At 32.8% G+C, this 15,720-nt stretch overlaps 4 protein-coding genes across 5 annotated transcripts; 3 read left to right on the plus strand and 1 right to left on the minus strand.

Annotated features, from left to right (window-relative positions):
* The first annotated feature begins 474 nt into the window (after positions 1-474).
* Positions 475-1,690, plus strand: LOC124940381 (protein CURVATURE THYLAKOID 1B, chloroplastic). Its single transcript, XM_047480895.1, has 6 exons — positions 475-736; positions 825-928; positions 1,014-1,100; positions 1,170-1,232; positions 1,308-1,345; positions 1,431-1,690. Exons 1-6 carry the CDS (start codon positions 568-570, stop codon positions 1,483-1,485), a joined length of 516 nt encoding a protein of 171 aa, XP_047336851.1. The 5' UTR covers positions 475-567; the 3' UTR covers positions 1,486-1,690.
* Positions 1,691-4,025: 2,335 nt separating this feature from the next.
* LOC124938237 (protein LATE ELONGATED HYPOCOTYL-like) lies at positions 4,026-7,898 on the minus strand. 2 transcript variants are annotated; one of them, XM_047478646.1, is made up of 8 exons: positions 7,784-7,898; positions 7,644-7,697; positions 7,319-7,507; positions 7,106-7,217; positions 6,791-6,852; positions 6,296-6,523; positions 4,914-6,215; positions 4,026-4,755 (listed from the first exon to the last, which is right to left on the minus strand). In XM_047478646.1, the coding sequence occupies exons 3-8, from the start codon at positions 7,355-7,357 to the stop codon at positions 4,291-4,293; spliced, it is 2,208 nt and encodes a 735-aa protein (XP_047334602.1). In that variant the 5' UTR covers positions 7,358-7,507; positions 7,644-7,697; positions 7,784-7,898; the 3' UTR covers positions 4,026-4,290. The 2 variants fall into 2 exon arrangements, with proteins under 2 accessions (XP_047334602.1, XP_047334601.1); XM_047478645.1 differs by having other exon boundaries at positions 7,319-7,697.
* Positions 7,899-9,969: 2,071 nt separating this feature from the next.
* LOC124940024 (glutathione S-transferase 2-like) lies at positions 9,970-11,623 on the plus strand. Its single transcript, XM_047480502.1, has 9 exons — positions 9,970-10,102; positions 10,188-10,244; positions 10,336-10,421; positions 10,505-10,576; positions 10,670-10,723; positions 10,819-10,894; positions 11,058-11,119; positions 11,299-11,358; positions 11,462-11,623. The coding sequence occupies exons 1-9, from the start codon at positions 10,006-10,008 to the stop codon at positions 11,558-11,560; spliced, it is 663 nt and encodes a 220-aa protein (XP_047336458.1). The 5' UTR covers positions 9,970-10,005; the 3' UTR covers positions 11,561-11,623.
* Positions 11,624-13,323: 1,700 nt separating this feature from the next.
* On the plus strand, positions 13,324-14,881 carry LOC124938975 (receptor protein-tyrosine kinase CEPR2). Its single transcript, XM_047479495.1, has one exon. It carries the CDS (start codon positions 13,402-13,404, stop codon positions 14,695-14,697), a length of 1,296 nt encoding a protein of 431 aa, XP_047335451.1. The 5' UTR covers positions 13,324-13,401; the 3' UTR covers positions 14,698-14,881.
* The last annotated feature ends 839 nt before the right edge of the window (positions 14,882-15,720 follow it).

The raw sequence follows: 15,720 nt of genomic DNA on the forward strand, positions 1-15,720 counted from the left end.
AATATTAATATTTCAAATACTTTTTTATCATTTAAATATTTAAAAAAAAAACTATTTTTCATAATCAAAATCATTAATCATATTTTTTCACTTTAATTTAAGACTTTTTTTTATAATAATTAAATAAAATATATTTTTATTTCTTTAATCATTTTGTTTAATGGGTTACTAAAAAAATATATATAATTATAAATAATCTTTAAAAATCAACTATTTCTCTTTATTCTCTATATATTAGTATTGATTATAACATTGAATTGTTCAAATAACATGTTAATTACATTGTTGAAGTTTATAATTTATTAATATAACCTTAAAAAGATACAATATGACAAATATTCTTAATTAATAAATATTAGAATTATGACTAAAATTACTTTTTTTAAAGAAAGATACAATATTTTATTTATTTATATAAAGAAAAAAACAGTCTTAATCAAATAAAATAATATTAAAATTAAAAGGTTCAAACAGGACACCATCATCATCATCATATCTTCTTTCTCTGAAACAGGGGAAGTAACAGAGAAGGATCCAAGTTCAGAAAAAAGCTCAATTTTTCCGGCAATGGCGGCCTCAACCACATCGTCAACTCCACTCTCTCTCTCCTCTTCATCATCCTCAACTCTCCGGCAATCATCAGCTCTGCCTTCTTCCCAATGTATGACTCTTCCGACACTCTCTCCTCCTGTTCCGTCTCTATCTCGTCCAAGCTACAGGAATGCCGCTGCTTACTGTATGTAGTTATCATCATCTATCAATTCACATTTCAGAACAAAATTTTGTTTAATTTCCTTGTGTTTATTGGAATCTGTATTTTTTAGGTCGAAAAATTGCTAGAAACGTAGTTTCCATGGCTACGGGAGATGCGCCAGCGGAAATTGGTGTGGCTGAGACGCCTGAAATCTTGAAAACAGTTCAAGAAGCTGTAAGTAATTATTTTAGATCTTGAAATTTGTGATTTGAAATGAATTGTTAGGGTTAAAATCAATGTGGTTTGTTTGATTTTGTAGTGGGATAAAGTTGAGGATAAATATGCTGTTAGTTCTTTGGCTGTGGCTGCTGTTGTTGGTTTAATTGGTGCATCTGGATTGATTGGGGTTAGCTTATATTCCTTCATCTTCTTCATTATAGCTTAAAAAATCCATTCAATTCAATTCGATTTGCAGGCAATTGACAAGCTTCCTCTTATCCCTGGAGCACTTGAAGTTGTTGGAATTGGATACACTGGGGTAAATTCTTTGCTTTTTTTCTTCATTCCTCAATCAATGGATCAATCAATGAATCGATATGTGTGTGTTTTGCAGTGGTTTACATATCGTAACCTCGTCTTCAAACCAGACAGGTAATAATCATAATCATTCAATTCTTACTCAAATCCTGTATAGATGATGGATTCTAATGATTCGGGTTTTTGTTGAATTCTTCAGGGAGGCTTTGCTACAAAAGATCAAAGACACATACAAAGATATCATTGGAAGTTGATCAGAACAAACACCAATGAGACAAATGTGATGTCTTTTTTCTTTTTCTTTCCTGCACTTTCTTCATCTTCTTCATATTCATCAGAATCCCTTGACATTATTTATATATCTCAATCTTCATCTATGTATGTATGTATGAAACTACTTGCAAAGCAGTTTTCACTCTCACTATTGATTATATGTAATTAATTTAACTGGGTTATGTACATTATGTCATATTGTCATGCATGAATAATAATAACAAAACACAAATGCTAAAATTTTATTCAACTATAAATTTTTTATATTGTATTACAGTATATGAATCTCGCCTCAGTCTTCTTCTACGGGGCGCGATCCTTTTGAAAACAAAGTTAAAAATATAGACAAGTGTCGATATGACTGGATTTTTCTATGGGTCGGGTTTGAAACCCCCTATCCATATTTACCCTAACAAAAAAAAAGTAAAAAAGCAAATGAACACAGCAACAATGGATCTGGTTGAGTGAAGCAGCATGATCATTGAATGAAATTAGGTTACTTCCCCAATGATTGCATGATGTATTCCGTGTATAAATCCCTGTTATGTAATATGACAAAATCACGAATCAGAAAAACCGACAAAAAGAAGAATTTGTAGGGCTCTTATAATGACTCACATGGATTTTTGGGTTACTTCAAGGGCAGTAGCAGGTGGAAGGAACTCATCGACGGCAACCTCCTTGTGCTCGTTCTTCTTATCTGCAAAACAGAGGGCATGTGCGTGTTTCATTTTCTTGTATATTTTACTAATGGAACCAAAAATGAGAAAGAAAACGTACAATCCTCGAAGAACTGTCGAATCTCTGCAAGGCGATGAGGGGGTAACTGCTTGATATCAGTGTAGTGCCTGTATTCGGGATCATCAGCACATACTGCAATGATCTTGTCATCCATTTCACCCTGATATATAATTTGAATTGGTATAAGTAACCAAAAGAGAAAACCCCACTTACGATCATTGATCTATTGTTTTTGTTTTACCTGATCAACCATTGGCATGAGGCCAATGGCCCTAGCTCTAAGGAAACAGCCAGGAAGAACTGGCTCCTGTTATTGAAAAGAACAAGTCGTGTTTAAATCTTGTGACCATAAAAAGAAAGAAATGAAGTGTATTAATATATATACCTGCATAAGCACCAAAACATCCAAGGGATCGTTGTCTTCACAAAGAGTGCGAGGAATAAAGCCATAGTTATGGGGATAAACAACCGACGAGTAGAGAATGCGATCAACCTTAATCATCCCGGTTTTCTTGTCTAGCTCATACTTTACTTTACTTCCCTTTGATATCTCTATCACCTATATATTACAAATTATTAGTCCAATACAAAATTTTAAAATTTCTCATTAGTACAATTGATGACTTACACAATTGAAAGTTTGGGGAGCCTCACTTCCTATTCAAGAAACAAAATGTTAGTAAAAGTGGAAAATAAAAGTAGGGTTTGTTGTCGAATATTAGATAATTAGATACCGATGTCAAGATCATGCCAAGGATGGGCAGCGACTTGTCTCTTGGACATAGACGATAAGATCCTCTCATTGAGGCGAGGCCTCTCGGTTTTCGGCTTGTCTCCTTCCCCACTCATATTTTTTTGTTTTTTTAAATTCTGGCCAACATGTATAAAGATAATTAAGATTGAGAGGTATGTAATTGGTCATAGTACAAATAATTTAATGAAAAAGAGATACAACTTACTTTAAGAACTAAAGATGAACAAATAAAAAGAAAGAAGGAATGTGAATTAGTTGTTTGAAACTATTTCCTTCTTTCTTGTAGAAAGATAGATATGGGAATTAAGGGCTGCAAAATTCTTGGGGAAGTTTAAAAAGTTTAAAAAATTATGATGGTGAAGAAGACCCTACAAATCCTACAATTTCTCTTTGCCTTATAATTTATTTTTTTCATTAATTCTACATATAAATTCAATTAAGTTGAGATTAATTAATATAATTGTTTTGTTTAACCATATTAATGACATAAAAACATTGTTTCATGTTGGTCATTGTTTAAAAGTAAATTTTGTTTAGTGAAAAAAAAAGGTTATTTGAGTTTTTATGTGTTTAATTATTATAATATTTTTTATGTTTCAAATTTTTTTATTAAAAAATAAAATAAGAATAAGTTAATATTTTGATGAATGAATTTGAGTGATTAAATGATTAGAAAAAATAAGATATAATATATAAATTTTTGGTAAAAAAATTACATCAACTGAATTAACTATAAAGATGATGAGTCTCACTGCTACTTTTAGAAGTTATATTTGCAGATTTATTTATTTTGCTTAAGGTCCAAATTAAAATAAAAAGGTATCGACTTTTGTCACTTAAAACAATGTAAACGAAATAGTCATTACATACCACCTCAACTAAAAATTTTATTACGAGTTTATTATATGAAATCGAAATCAAAAACCATGAGCTTGCTATGAACTTATACATCACCATTTCATATATTTTTCTCAGACCCATAATTTATAGACTTGTTTCTATATTTACAAACTATATGTAAGCAAGGAAGAAAACATTAGGCACAGTAATTGTTAATTTATTGCACCTGTTCTATATTAATAATGTTTAGTTGTAAAAACACACATAGATACACGAATTTCGTGCATTTCAGTTCTACATAGAATTGAGTTATTTTAAATAACAAGAAGAAGGAAGGAAGAAAGAAGATTAAACATGATGATGATACAAAAGACAGATTGATTAAAGTAAGCAAGAAAATACACAGGGCTGAATGACTGACTGACTGACCTCCAACAGGATTTTCGTCCCTTTAAATCGAAGCCGGTTTCTCTTCCAAACGTATCCTCTTAGGACCTTTGTCTTCACATTGGACGTTTGAAGAGTTCATCAGCACCCTATTGCTGCTGTTCATGACCACATTAGCCTCTGCCGAGCACCTCTTGTAAGGCTTGAATCCTGTTCGCCTAGCATTTACATTACTATTATTCTTATTATTATTTACCAGCCCCAGGTTCAGGTTAGGTAGCCACTCCCTTAGCTCTTCTTCTTCTTGTTCGTGTACATGTTCGTGTTCGTGTTCATGTTCATGGCTGCTTCTTGTCGTCGTCATCATTCTACTACCACCACCACTTACTAATTCTAACTCAACCACTTTTTCTTCATCTCTACTATTAGTCCGCTCATCATTCTCAGGTGTTTTCCTTAGACCCGACGTTGGTGAAAAGCTCTGTGGCAATACTTCTCTAGAGAACAGCGCCCTAAAGGCCATCCGTCCCTGCACATGGAAACAAATCTAGATCCTATAAACAAAACCAACCATCACAATTGTCCATTTTCCTCTATGCAGAATTTCATTTTCAAGACATCTTTAAATATCTAATGAAAAAACTGTTTTCAAAAATGGTTTTGTTCATTCAAGTAATGATATACCACCTCTTGAGAGACTTCTTTCCAAGAATCAATGGTGTTTCCAGAGATTCTAAATGGACGGCTACTGGTATCTCCACATAGACTTGCATTTAGTTCCTCCTTGGCCTCCTCCTCAATCTTATCATTAGGGGAATCTTTCTCTGCTTCGTTACCTGAGGAGGGTGTGTTTGAGCCACATGAAGAACGATCCACCAGATTTATGTTTTTCATCTCAATAGAAACATGGTCTGTCGTCATTGATGCAGGTTTATCATGCTCATGCACGTCTTCAACTGCTCCTCTCGCATCATCCAATGGTGACAAGGTTGGCGATTTAGAACCAGACTGTTGATGCTGATGTTGCTGTTCTTGTAGTTCGGTTTCCAAAATGCCATGACCGGGACTTTCCTTCCTACCATTGTTGTTGTCATTATCAGCTACAGTTGTTGTCGATACGGGAGGGCAGCTGATTAAGCTGCTTGGGTGGTGAGGATTGCACGAAGGAAGAAGACCTTGAGCAGTCCACCATGCTGTTGCAGCAGCAACTGTAGAAGCAACAATTGCTTCCATACTAAGAGTTGTTGGAGTCATATGCCTTGATGATGAGTTGTTGTTGCAATCTGGAGGAGGATCAGTTGGATTCAGGCAAGGCGGCCAAAAGGTGGCCGCAGCAGGATTTTGATGAAGCGGAGTAGATACAACTAGTCCCGAAAAGGTGGGCATTGGAAAGATTGATCTGTAGGCATCTTGATTGTAGCAAATTGGAGTAATGGGGCAATGAAAAGTTGGATATGCGTTCATGGGGTGGTACTGATGATCAGTAGTAGTTTTACATGCAGCTAATGGATTAGTAAAAAGTGGGTTAAGGTGTCCTGGCATCATTCTCATTTGATGAAGTAGAGATTCCGGATGGGAATAAATACCTTCAGAAAGACTGTCACTGCCTATTCCTACAGTCCTATCAACAACATGAACTGGTATGTGTCTCGGATAGCCTTGTTGTTGGGCATGTTTTTCGGGTTCTGAGATATTATTCATTCCATTTTCATTGGAATCAACAACATTAACCAGCTTTTCTTTTCCTATCGTGTCAATGACAACAGATTCAGTTGTGTAGCATGCTTTACTTTGCTCATTAATCCCAGGCACAATCTCTCTGTGAGTTGATGAACTTCTCGGTGTAACCATTGCTGCTGCTGCTTTTGTATTTTCTTTTGAGGATAAGCAAGAACTTTGAGCTTCTTTATCTAAGGTAAAAGTCTCGGAGCAATTATCATGGTCCTGGTTTTCTTTGTTAATGCCTAGGTTTTCGTTTGAGCATAGTTTCTGACAAGGAAATAAAAAAGGGAACTAAATAATAAAAAAAATACTGTGTGAAACAAGTATTCATACAATGTCAAAATTACCTCAGGAAGGAGCTCTTTCTCCAAGACGATTGTTTGTGTACCAGGACAGTCTGAAGAAATGGGAGTTGATAGCATTTTGTCTTTATCTGCCAATAGTGAAGGATGAGCTCCAGTAGCAGTCTTTCGAGGATAAGGATTACTCGGTTTCCTTTTGGGCCGAGGAGGAGGAATCTCCAATTCAAGTGTTCCTCCAACTGGAGCCCCTTTAGCAAGAGCCTCCTTCTCCAGCTGAAAAAAATAAGTGAAGGTAGTTAATATTACAATTCTTGTATGGTGGCTCATCTGAAGATGGCCAAAGGATCAGATCAAATTTTGAATAAGATAATTATGTATATTTCTCTTAACATATTGTTTTAGAAATCAGATATAACATGAAATCAGTTGTCACGTATATGTAGTGCGTACCAACTTCAAATTCATTTCAATATTACCATGAAAATGCAGCTAGAAGAAACACCAATTCATGATGAAGGTGCTAGGAAAATCTGGACAAACCTTTGTGAAAAACTTTTGTGCATGGCTCCGGATCTGTACAGCAGTTTTGGTTCCTATATGTTCTGCACAATAACAGTACAGTTGAAATAGAAAACAAAAGAAAGATACTCCCATTATGTATAAATAGATAGACCGACAGGGCTTATATTATGAAGATAGGACCCCAACAGATTCACCAAAACATTAAGACAGTCCTATAGGCTACAGATACAGAAAATTCACAAATAATCAAATGAAATTAGGTCAAGACAATATGGCTTTAGCAACTACTTCGATATACAATTTACAAAAAACAGTTATAAAGAAAGTGAGTACCTTCAATACGCTGCCAAGCTCGTCCATAGAGTTTTAAAGCCTCCACAAACCTATTGTGTTCATCCTCAGTCCATCGTTCACGTTGCTTAGTAATTGTATACGGTTTCCTAGTCTGTTGAGTAAACAAAACTCATATCTCATAAGGCAAGAAACATAAAGAGAGAAAAAGTAAACATATATATAGTCATCAAAACCACTACAAATATCTATCACCTTAGTGACCAATTCTTCTCCAGAAGAGTAGGTATCCATGAATTGACCAGAGAAGATACCGCTGCTTCAAATCCTCTCTAACGAACAACGAGTAAAGCTGCTGCCTATGGTCATCTCTCGCGGAACAAGACAGTACTAGGAATAGCTTAGCCGTGGTGGGCAATAGTAAAATATGGCCAACTAATACTACTGCAGAGAAGCAGATGAAGTAACAGGTAGTCTATATCTATCTAAATTGAAAAATCTAATTTACAAGTTGTTGTTTTCCCTAGCTATTCTTCATGAAATTTCAATCAGAATCGAGAAAAAGATGAGAGAGCTTAACTGAATCTGAATAAACTAGTGTAAATTTTTCCTTATTCGCAATCCTCAGCAAAACCTAATAACAAAAACAGTAAATGAAACAGAAATTAGGCATTAAGTAAGTAACTAATCAAACCTAATAAGTGAAATTGGAAAGCATACGAGTTCATTGAGAGAAATGAACGGCGGCGGAAAGTCCTCCGATCGGAAAGATCCGATGAAGCCGCCGGAAGAGGTCGCCGGAGAACATGATAGAGTAATTTTCAGGAATCGGAATGAACAGAAGAAGAAGAAGAACTAAGTAGCAATGGCTAGAATGAATATGAAGAAGAAGAAGAAACGGGTTCGGGCGAGAACCAAGAACAGAAACGGGTATCCGGAGAAATCTCCACCACTATTATATTCAATTAATTTTTAAATATTTAATTTAGAGGCTGGAAATGAAAAGAGAGAGTTGGAGATGACGATGCCACATGGCGGTTTTTTAGTGGTTCAAGAACCTAACTTGCACTTTTACAGACCAAAGCCATCTCCTACTAAATCTCCGCCACAAACTATTTTTTTATTTTTTTTCATTTTTATTCTAAAAGGTTATGTGGGTCCCGTCTTACACGTGGCCTCTCCAGACAATACTTGGTTATCTGTCATTTTTCGAATCTAAAGTTTAGTTTGATTTGATTCAATTTATTAACCTAATTTAATTGTTAAACCAGTTTATCCTTTTTTTGTACGGATAAAGTTAAAAAAAAAATTTTATCATTCTAAATACACGCTTTATTTTTATTTTTTTTATAAAAAAATTCTATTTATTTATGTGGGTTTTTTAATAGCTTTCTTATTTTGTAATTTTTTTTATAAAAAGCTCAAATAAATTATTATATCTTTATATAAAGTGAACAATGACGTGTTATTTATAAATATTTAATACTGTAAGAGCTTTTAAATAAATGTCAATTCTAAAAGCATTTACAAAAATACTAACAATATTGTATGGCTCACATTCTATATTATCATTAACTGGATATATATTGATTTTCAATTCTTTTGACTATTATTATTATGGATAGAGTAATAAACCACAATATTACGTGTATATTATATTGACAATTTTTCTAAACTTTTTTTTTTTAATGAGAATACTTGCATAAAAAAATGTTATAGTATCTACGGGTGAGATCGACGACTCATATGCTTTTTATTTTCGGGAGGTTAATATATATATATATATATATATATATATATATATATATATATATATATATATATATATATATATATATATATATATATATATATATATATATATATATATATATATATATATATATATATATATATATATATATGAAATTTGAATCAATATCAGTTTTTAGATTTTGGGTGCCTTAAGCAAAATAAAAATAAATTGTTATATTAGGTTGACGGTTATATTAATACATATTGTGGCTGAGAATTCAAACATTTTTAGTATTTCTTTTTCTTATTATTTTTTGGGTGCTCGTGAGGGTGGCCCTATGCCAGTTGGTATCACCGATGGGTGACTGGTGACTAAGATATATTGGCCGATGTTAGAGTGTTAGAGTTCTTATGTAGTTACTAAAAAGTTTAGATTAATGTTGTTAATATTATTGATATATATTTTGAGTAATTGTCCGAATTACTTTTGATGCATTATCCTACTAAAAAGAAATCAATAATCGTATTTATTTTATACACATAATTCATAATAATAATATTATTATTATTATATTTTTTATATTATTATGAAAAGTAATTGAATTCAATGGAGAGGTAATGTTATTATTAAAAATTTACAAGTTTTCGAAAGTCTATTGACCAATATGTTTGTATTTTGGTTGTTATTTTCATATTTGGTTACTTTTTATTTGTATTTTTTTTTAACAATTTCAGGTGTATTCATGCACTTTTAAAGTCTTCAATAATCTTTTTCACACTTGCACAATCCTTCTTTAAACATTTCTAGATTCAGAATCTTCCTTATATTCTCCTAATAAAGAAGGTGTCCACTTATTAGTATTCTTTACATATATATTATAAAAAACTTGTAAAGAAAAGACAAAAATTGGATAGAAAAAGATAAACCTAAAATAGGATAATCTATTTGTAAAGTATGAGCTCTTTATATAATTTTAATTAATTTATCTTTAAATAAGTTTTTTTATAAAATAATTTTAAACTTATTTCACATCAATATATTTTAATTATCATATTAGTTTTAAGACAAAAACTCAATAATAAAGGTTTTAAAGAAAACATTTTTTAAAAAATAGTTATGATTAAGATTAATTTAAAAATGACTGGACATCTATTAGGGTTTATATGAAAATGATTTTTTTACTTAGAAAGAACTGATCAGGTCATCAATGGAAGAATCATCATGTTCAGATTCAAAGCTTCAATTGTATTCTTACTGGATTAGTTCATGTTCATGGCGAGTTCGATTCGCTTTGAATCTCAAAGGTTAATCTGATCTTCTTCTTCACAGTTCTATTTTATGCACTATTTAGGGTTTCAGAGATATCAGTGAGTTAATTTTCATCCTCAGGGCTTTCATACGAGTACAAATCTGTCAATCTCACAAAGGGAGAGCAGTTCAATCCTGGTTTTACTGAAATCAAAATCATGATTCATTTTCCCTTGTTCATGTCGAGATAGATGTGTCTAAAGTGACCATTTTTTTTGTGGGTTTGCAGAGTTTGAGAAACTGAATCCTCTTCATTTTGTACCAGTATTAGTTGATGGAGACATTGTTGTGTCTGATTCTCTTGCAATTCTTCTGGTTTGTAATTAATAATTTTCTAATTCATTGCTTTAGATCAATACCCTTTGATTGAATTCTGATCTTAGAACAATTTATGGCAGTATTTGGAAGAGAAGTATCCCCAGATTCCATTACTCCCATCTGATCCCAAGCTAAGGGCTCTTAGTCTTCAGGTTGTGATCTTCTTCATCTTCGATGAAAACCCTTAATGGTTATATGAGAAATTTGTTCTAATTGATTTCCTTTTTTGTTATTTGGTCTCACAGGTAGCTAGTATTGTTAACTCTAGCATACAACCCCTTCATATGCAGTCAGTGTTGGTATGCCCAACCCAAAACGCACATGACAATATTTGTTGTTAGTTATTGACGATGTCTTGAGAGCATAACTAATCCTATGTTTTTATGTTCTGCAGAAGTATATAGCAGATAGGGTTGGTTCACAAGAACAGCTTTTGTGGGCTCAATTTGTAATTAAGAAAGGCTTTCATGGTATGATTTCGTAGCATCAAGATTGAGTGTGAAAACTGCATTTTGCTTAATCGAATTCTTTTACCTTATTTTAAAAGAAAAATCGAGTGTGAAGACTTGTTAATGACACTTGTGAGTAGCATCACCATGTTAATCTCCTTACTGGTTTATTTATTTCTTGCAGCTCTTGAGAATTTGCTGAGAGACTATTCTGGCCCATATGCCATGGGAGAAAAGGCATTTATGGTATATATTATAGTTCTGTCAAAATATGGCTGGACTGGTCTACATGTTTTTGTTTTTTTGGGGGATTTAAAGTTCATTTTGATTTAAAATTTAGATTCCTTACTTAGTCTATATATATTATTTAAATCTTAGCTCGTTTTGTCCCAATAAAAGGTTTAAACATAAAAGTTGGTTTGCAGGCTGATGTGTTTTTGGCACCACAGATTGCTGTAGCGACAGAGAGATTTGGAATTGACATGGTGTGTTTCTCATCTTGAAATCATATTTGTTTTCCTTTCCATAGCTACCGAAGTCCTTGATTTATATAGGATTGTGTTTTTTTCAAAAAAAAATCTTGAACAGGCAGAATTCCCAACTCTAAGAAAGATATATGGATCATGCAAGGCTTTACCAGAGTTTAAATCTTCATTGCCTGAAAGACAACCTGATGCACTGCAGTAATAGTTCTTATGTTTTGTCTGATGTTTGTGGATTATGAATGCTTATAGTAATATTATTTTTTTTTTGCTGAGATAAGAGTCATTGATATAATTTGACACGTTTTGGTCTCTTAAACAAGTCTATTTCAATTTGAAATATGTAATCTATATATATATAATGATGCTTAATTTTTAAAGTGTCCGGATTGCCGGGTCGAGAGCTGTGGTTAATTTGGATACTTGGGTCGGATGGTAGGTTGACCCGTTTTTAAATTTAAAACGGTTAAAAATAATATTAAAAATGCTAGAGGTATGGTTCGAACTTGCAACCTAACAAAACAAGTACAACTGTTTAACCAACTAGACTACAAAGACTTTATATTTTAAATTCAACATCAAATTTGATAAACGCGGTTCGTTTTAATATTAATATACGTTCAACTTTGTAACTAACTAATCTATATATATAATGATACTTTGTAACTAACTAATCTATATATATAATGATGTTGAGTAAATGGATATTTGGGTCGGATTGTGGGTTGACTCCATAAAAACTTAAAACGGTTAAAAATAAAATTAAAAATGTTATCCGTAATTTTTTTCACGGTTTTTTATATTATTACTCGTGCAAATGCACGGGCTAAATGCTAGTGTAATATTATATTATTGGATAATGTTAATTTTTATTGGAGAAATAAATGTATCAATTTATGAAAAATGATTTAACTTACAAGAAATGGATTTTTTTTTCATTTCATTTTTGTCCTGAAAGGAAATTGCCGAACACTGTTATATCATATTATATTATATATATATATATATATATATATTAAATATAAATTAATAAAATTTAATAAATGAATCTTTTAATATTAATATTGAAAATTTATATTAGTATAAAAAATAAATTTAAAACTTTTATAAAATATGAATAATAAATATATTAATGTTGTTATATATTTATTTGTGTTTATTAAATGATGACACAAGACACCATTCTCAGTCAACTGTATTTAAGAGAGTCATTAATATCAGAAAAGAAACTGCTAACCTATTATAATTGTCATAAAAAAAAATTCATTATAAAAAAAAGGTATCAGGGTAAAATGAGGTATAAAGATAATATATTAATTTTTTAAAATCAAATTAAAATTTTCAAACAAAATCAAATATCATCTCATTTTATCCTAATCTATCACATTACTTAAATTAATAATCAAAATACTAAAATATTATTTATTTTAAATTATTATTTTTTATTTTATTTATATATAATAATACCATTTAAGTTTTTTTACCAAAATCATCTTTTTAAAATTATCGATCATCATTATTTTTTTTTAATAATCCAATCAGAACAAGCTCTAAATTAAAATAAATAAATCTTAAAACTTTAAAATTTGAGAATTAATCTCTTAAAAAAGTTATTTAAATTATTTGTTTTAATAATGAAAAATAATAATAAATTCTTAACCAACCAACCATCTATACAAATATTTATTTGACTCCTTAATGATCCACCCCCACCCATATATTCATTATTGGTGATATTGAAACATATTTATTTTTTTCCAATTTTTAATCTAAAATATGTTCATATTTATTCAAATAAAATTATATTCAACATTAATATATTAATATAAATAGAATCATATCACATGTGAGAAAAATAATTAACACCCTATTTTCTAATTTCTCAATAATGAACTTGTGTCGTTTTATCCATTAAAAATATACATATTATTTTTATTATTATTATTATTCACTTCCTCTCACCGCAATCACAGTCACTAATATTCCCATATTTTCTCTCCCCTCACTCTCTCTCTCTCCTCTCGCCGTCGCCGTCGCCGGAGTACAATGATTCATCTTCTCCGGCATCTATTTCTTACACTATTACTCATCATCTCCTTCCATGGCCAAACTTCTCATCAACAATCAGACCCAGAAATCAACTCCATTGATCTTTCCGCATTGCGTCAAATCAGAGAAAACCTCAACAGTCTTCCTCCAGGCCCCAATTTCTTCTCCTCCTGGGATTTCACCTCGCCGGATCCATGTTCATCCTTCGCCGGCGTAACCTGTTCTTACTTCGCCGGCGGAACCGGAACTACCAAAAGGGTCACCTCTCTCACACTCGGCACCGGCACCGGACTCACCGGAAATCTCTCCCCATCTATCTCCGACCTCGACGAGTTAACTCAGCTAGTCCTCTTCTCCGGCGGTATCGTAACAGGTCAAATCCCACCTCAAATCGGAAATCTCAAAAACCTTCGAATTCTCTCACTAAGTCATAACCGTTTCACCGGAATCATCCCCGCCGCCATTGCCGATCTTCCAAATCTCCACACTCTAGATCTAAGCAACAATATCTTATCCGGTCCGGTTCCTTCATTTACAGATAATAATCAATTGAAAGTACTGATTCTATCATCAAACCGTCTATCCGGTTCATTACCCGAACCGCTTCCGAATCAAATCATTCATCTTGATTTACAAAACAACAGATTCACGGGTCAGCTTCCATGGAGTTTGCCGGTCGGAATACGTTACTTGTCGGTGTCGAAAAACAAATTGTGGGGTCCACTTGATAACGGACTTATTGAATCGTTATCAGAGTTAGTGTATCTCGATTTAAGCATGAACCGGTTCAGTGGGTCCATACCGGTTTCATTATTTAAACCTTCTATATCATCAATGCTATTACAACGGAACAATTTTTCTGGATGGATCCCTACCAAACCCGTTAATAATAACCCGTCTTCATGGCCCATATTAACCCCACCTTCATCTTACGGTCCCGGATCCATTGTCGACCTAAGCCATAACGCATTGAGTGGAGAATTATCAAACGTGTTGATCGGGGTGGAGACTCTATTCCTTAATAACAATCGATTCACGGGTCATATCCCCGAGGAATATATAGATAGCATGCGACGTAGCAGTACAAGAACATTGTATTTACAACATAATTATTTATCGGGCTTTTCTAGTAGAAAAGACTTAGACTTGCCACTATCGGTTGCATTGTGTTTATCGTATAATTGTATGGTACCGCCTAAAGTTGGGGTCGTGGCCTGTCCAACCAGTGCCGGAGAGGAGCCTTCACGACCCACAACACAATGCCCGGTGTTCAATAGTAACGTGGTTGGTTAATTGGTCGGGTCGGGTCGAGTAATTGGTGCATATCAAAATGGTCCAGACCACATCACATGTATCTTACAGTATAGGAGCACGCTCACGCATGCAATCAATTTGGTTATTAATTTTTTTGGTTGGGGGTATATTGTAATTTGTAATTTTGCTTTTGAGTTATAAATGCATGTTTTTTTTTAATCAATTGCAACCTTTTTGTACAATTTATAACATGGACCATTATTATTTAAAGGTGATTATTTTGTAACATATTTAAAAAATTCCTAGTTCATTCTAATTTTGGTTAATTTCCCGATGAACCATAATTAAAAAAAAAAAAACGACTAAATGGGTATGACCCAACCATAGAAGATTAGGTTTAGTTTTTCTTTTTTAAATTATTATTATTATTTTTATAAATAAGGAGAACTAAAGTAATATTTTTTTCACTTCCATTTAAAGCGTTTTCGGTAAGAATCAAACCAATAATTATTCATTCACTGATGCGAAGCTCTTCATACCATGGACGCAGTAACTAACATATCACCAGACTAACATCTTCAGGCCGGTCTGAAGATCAGTCGTCGGTTTATAAGCAAGCTCCGAGGAAGCCAAACTTATAGTGAAGAAGAAATAAGCCATGTCGGATCTTCCCCATGGGCTGTAAACGGTGAAGAAAGGGCGATATTGCCATGAACATAGGAACTTGGATTTTCCATAGCGTATCGAAGTCCGGCTTGAGCTGCTAAATGAACTTGTGAAGAATGTATGGAGATTTGTCTAATTTGAATTTTCCAGGCAATGATGGGCTGCTGTCTGTTGTTGGCATTGTGCTTCATTGTGACATAATTTTACAAGGTTATTTTGATTGATTCTCTCCGACCAAGAGAGAAAGTTGGACCATATTTTTTATGGGTAAAGAATCTTGGAAAATGAAAGCTGTCTAAATGTTGGATTTGATTTGTTCGTTCATCATTCAATATGCAATGGGCCAGCTTTCATTTGGGAATACAGATGAATGTGGTGGTGCTCATTCAACCAATA

Source organism: Impatiens glandulifera, chromosome 5, assembly GCF_907164915.1.
Source record: "Impatiens glandulifera chromosome 5, dImpGla2.1, whole genome shotgun sequence".
In the NCBI taxonomy this organism is placed as follows: Eukaryota; Viridiplantae; Streptophyta; class Magnoliopsida; order Ericales; family Balsaminaceae; genus Impatiens; species Impatiens glandulifera.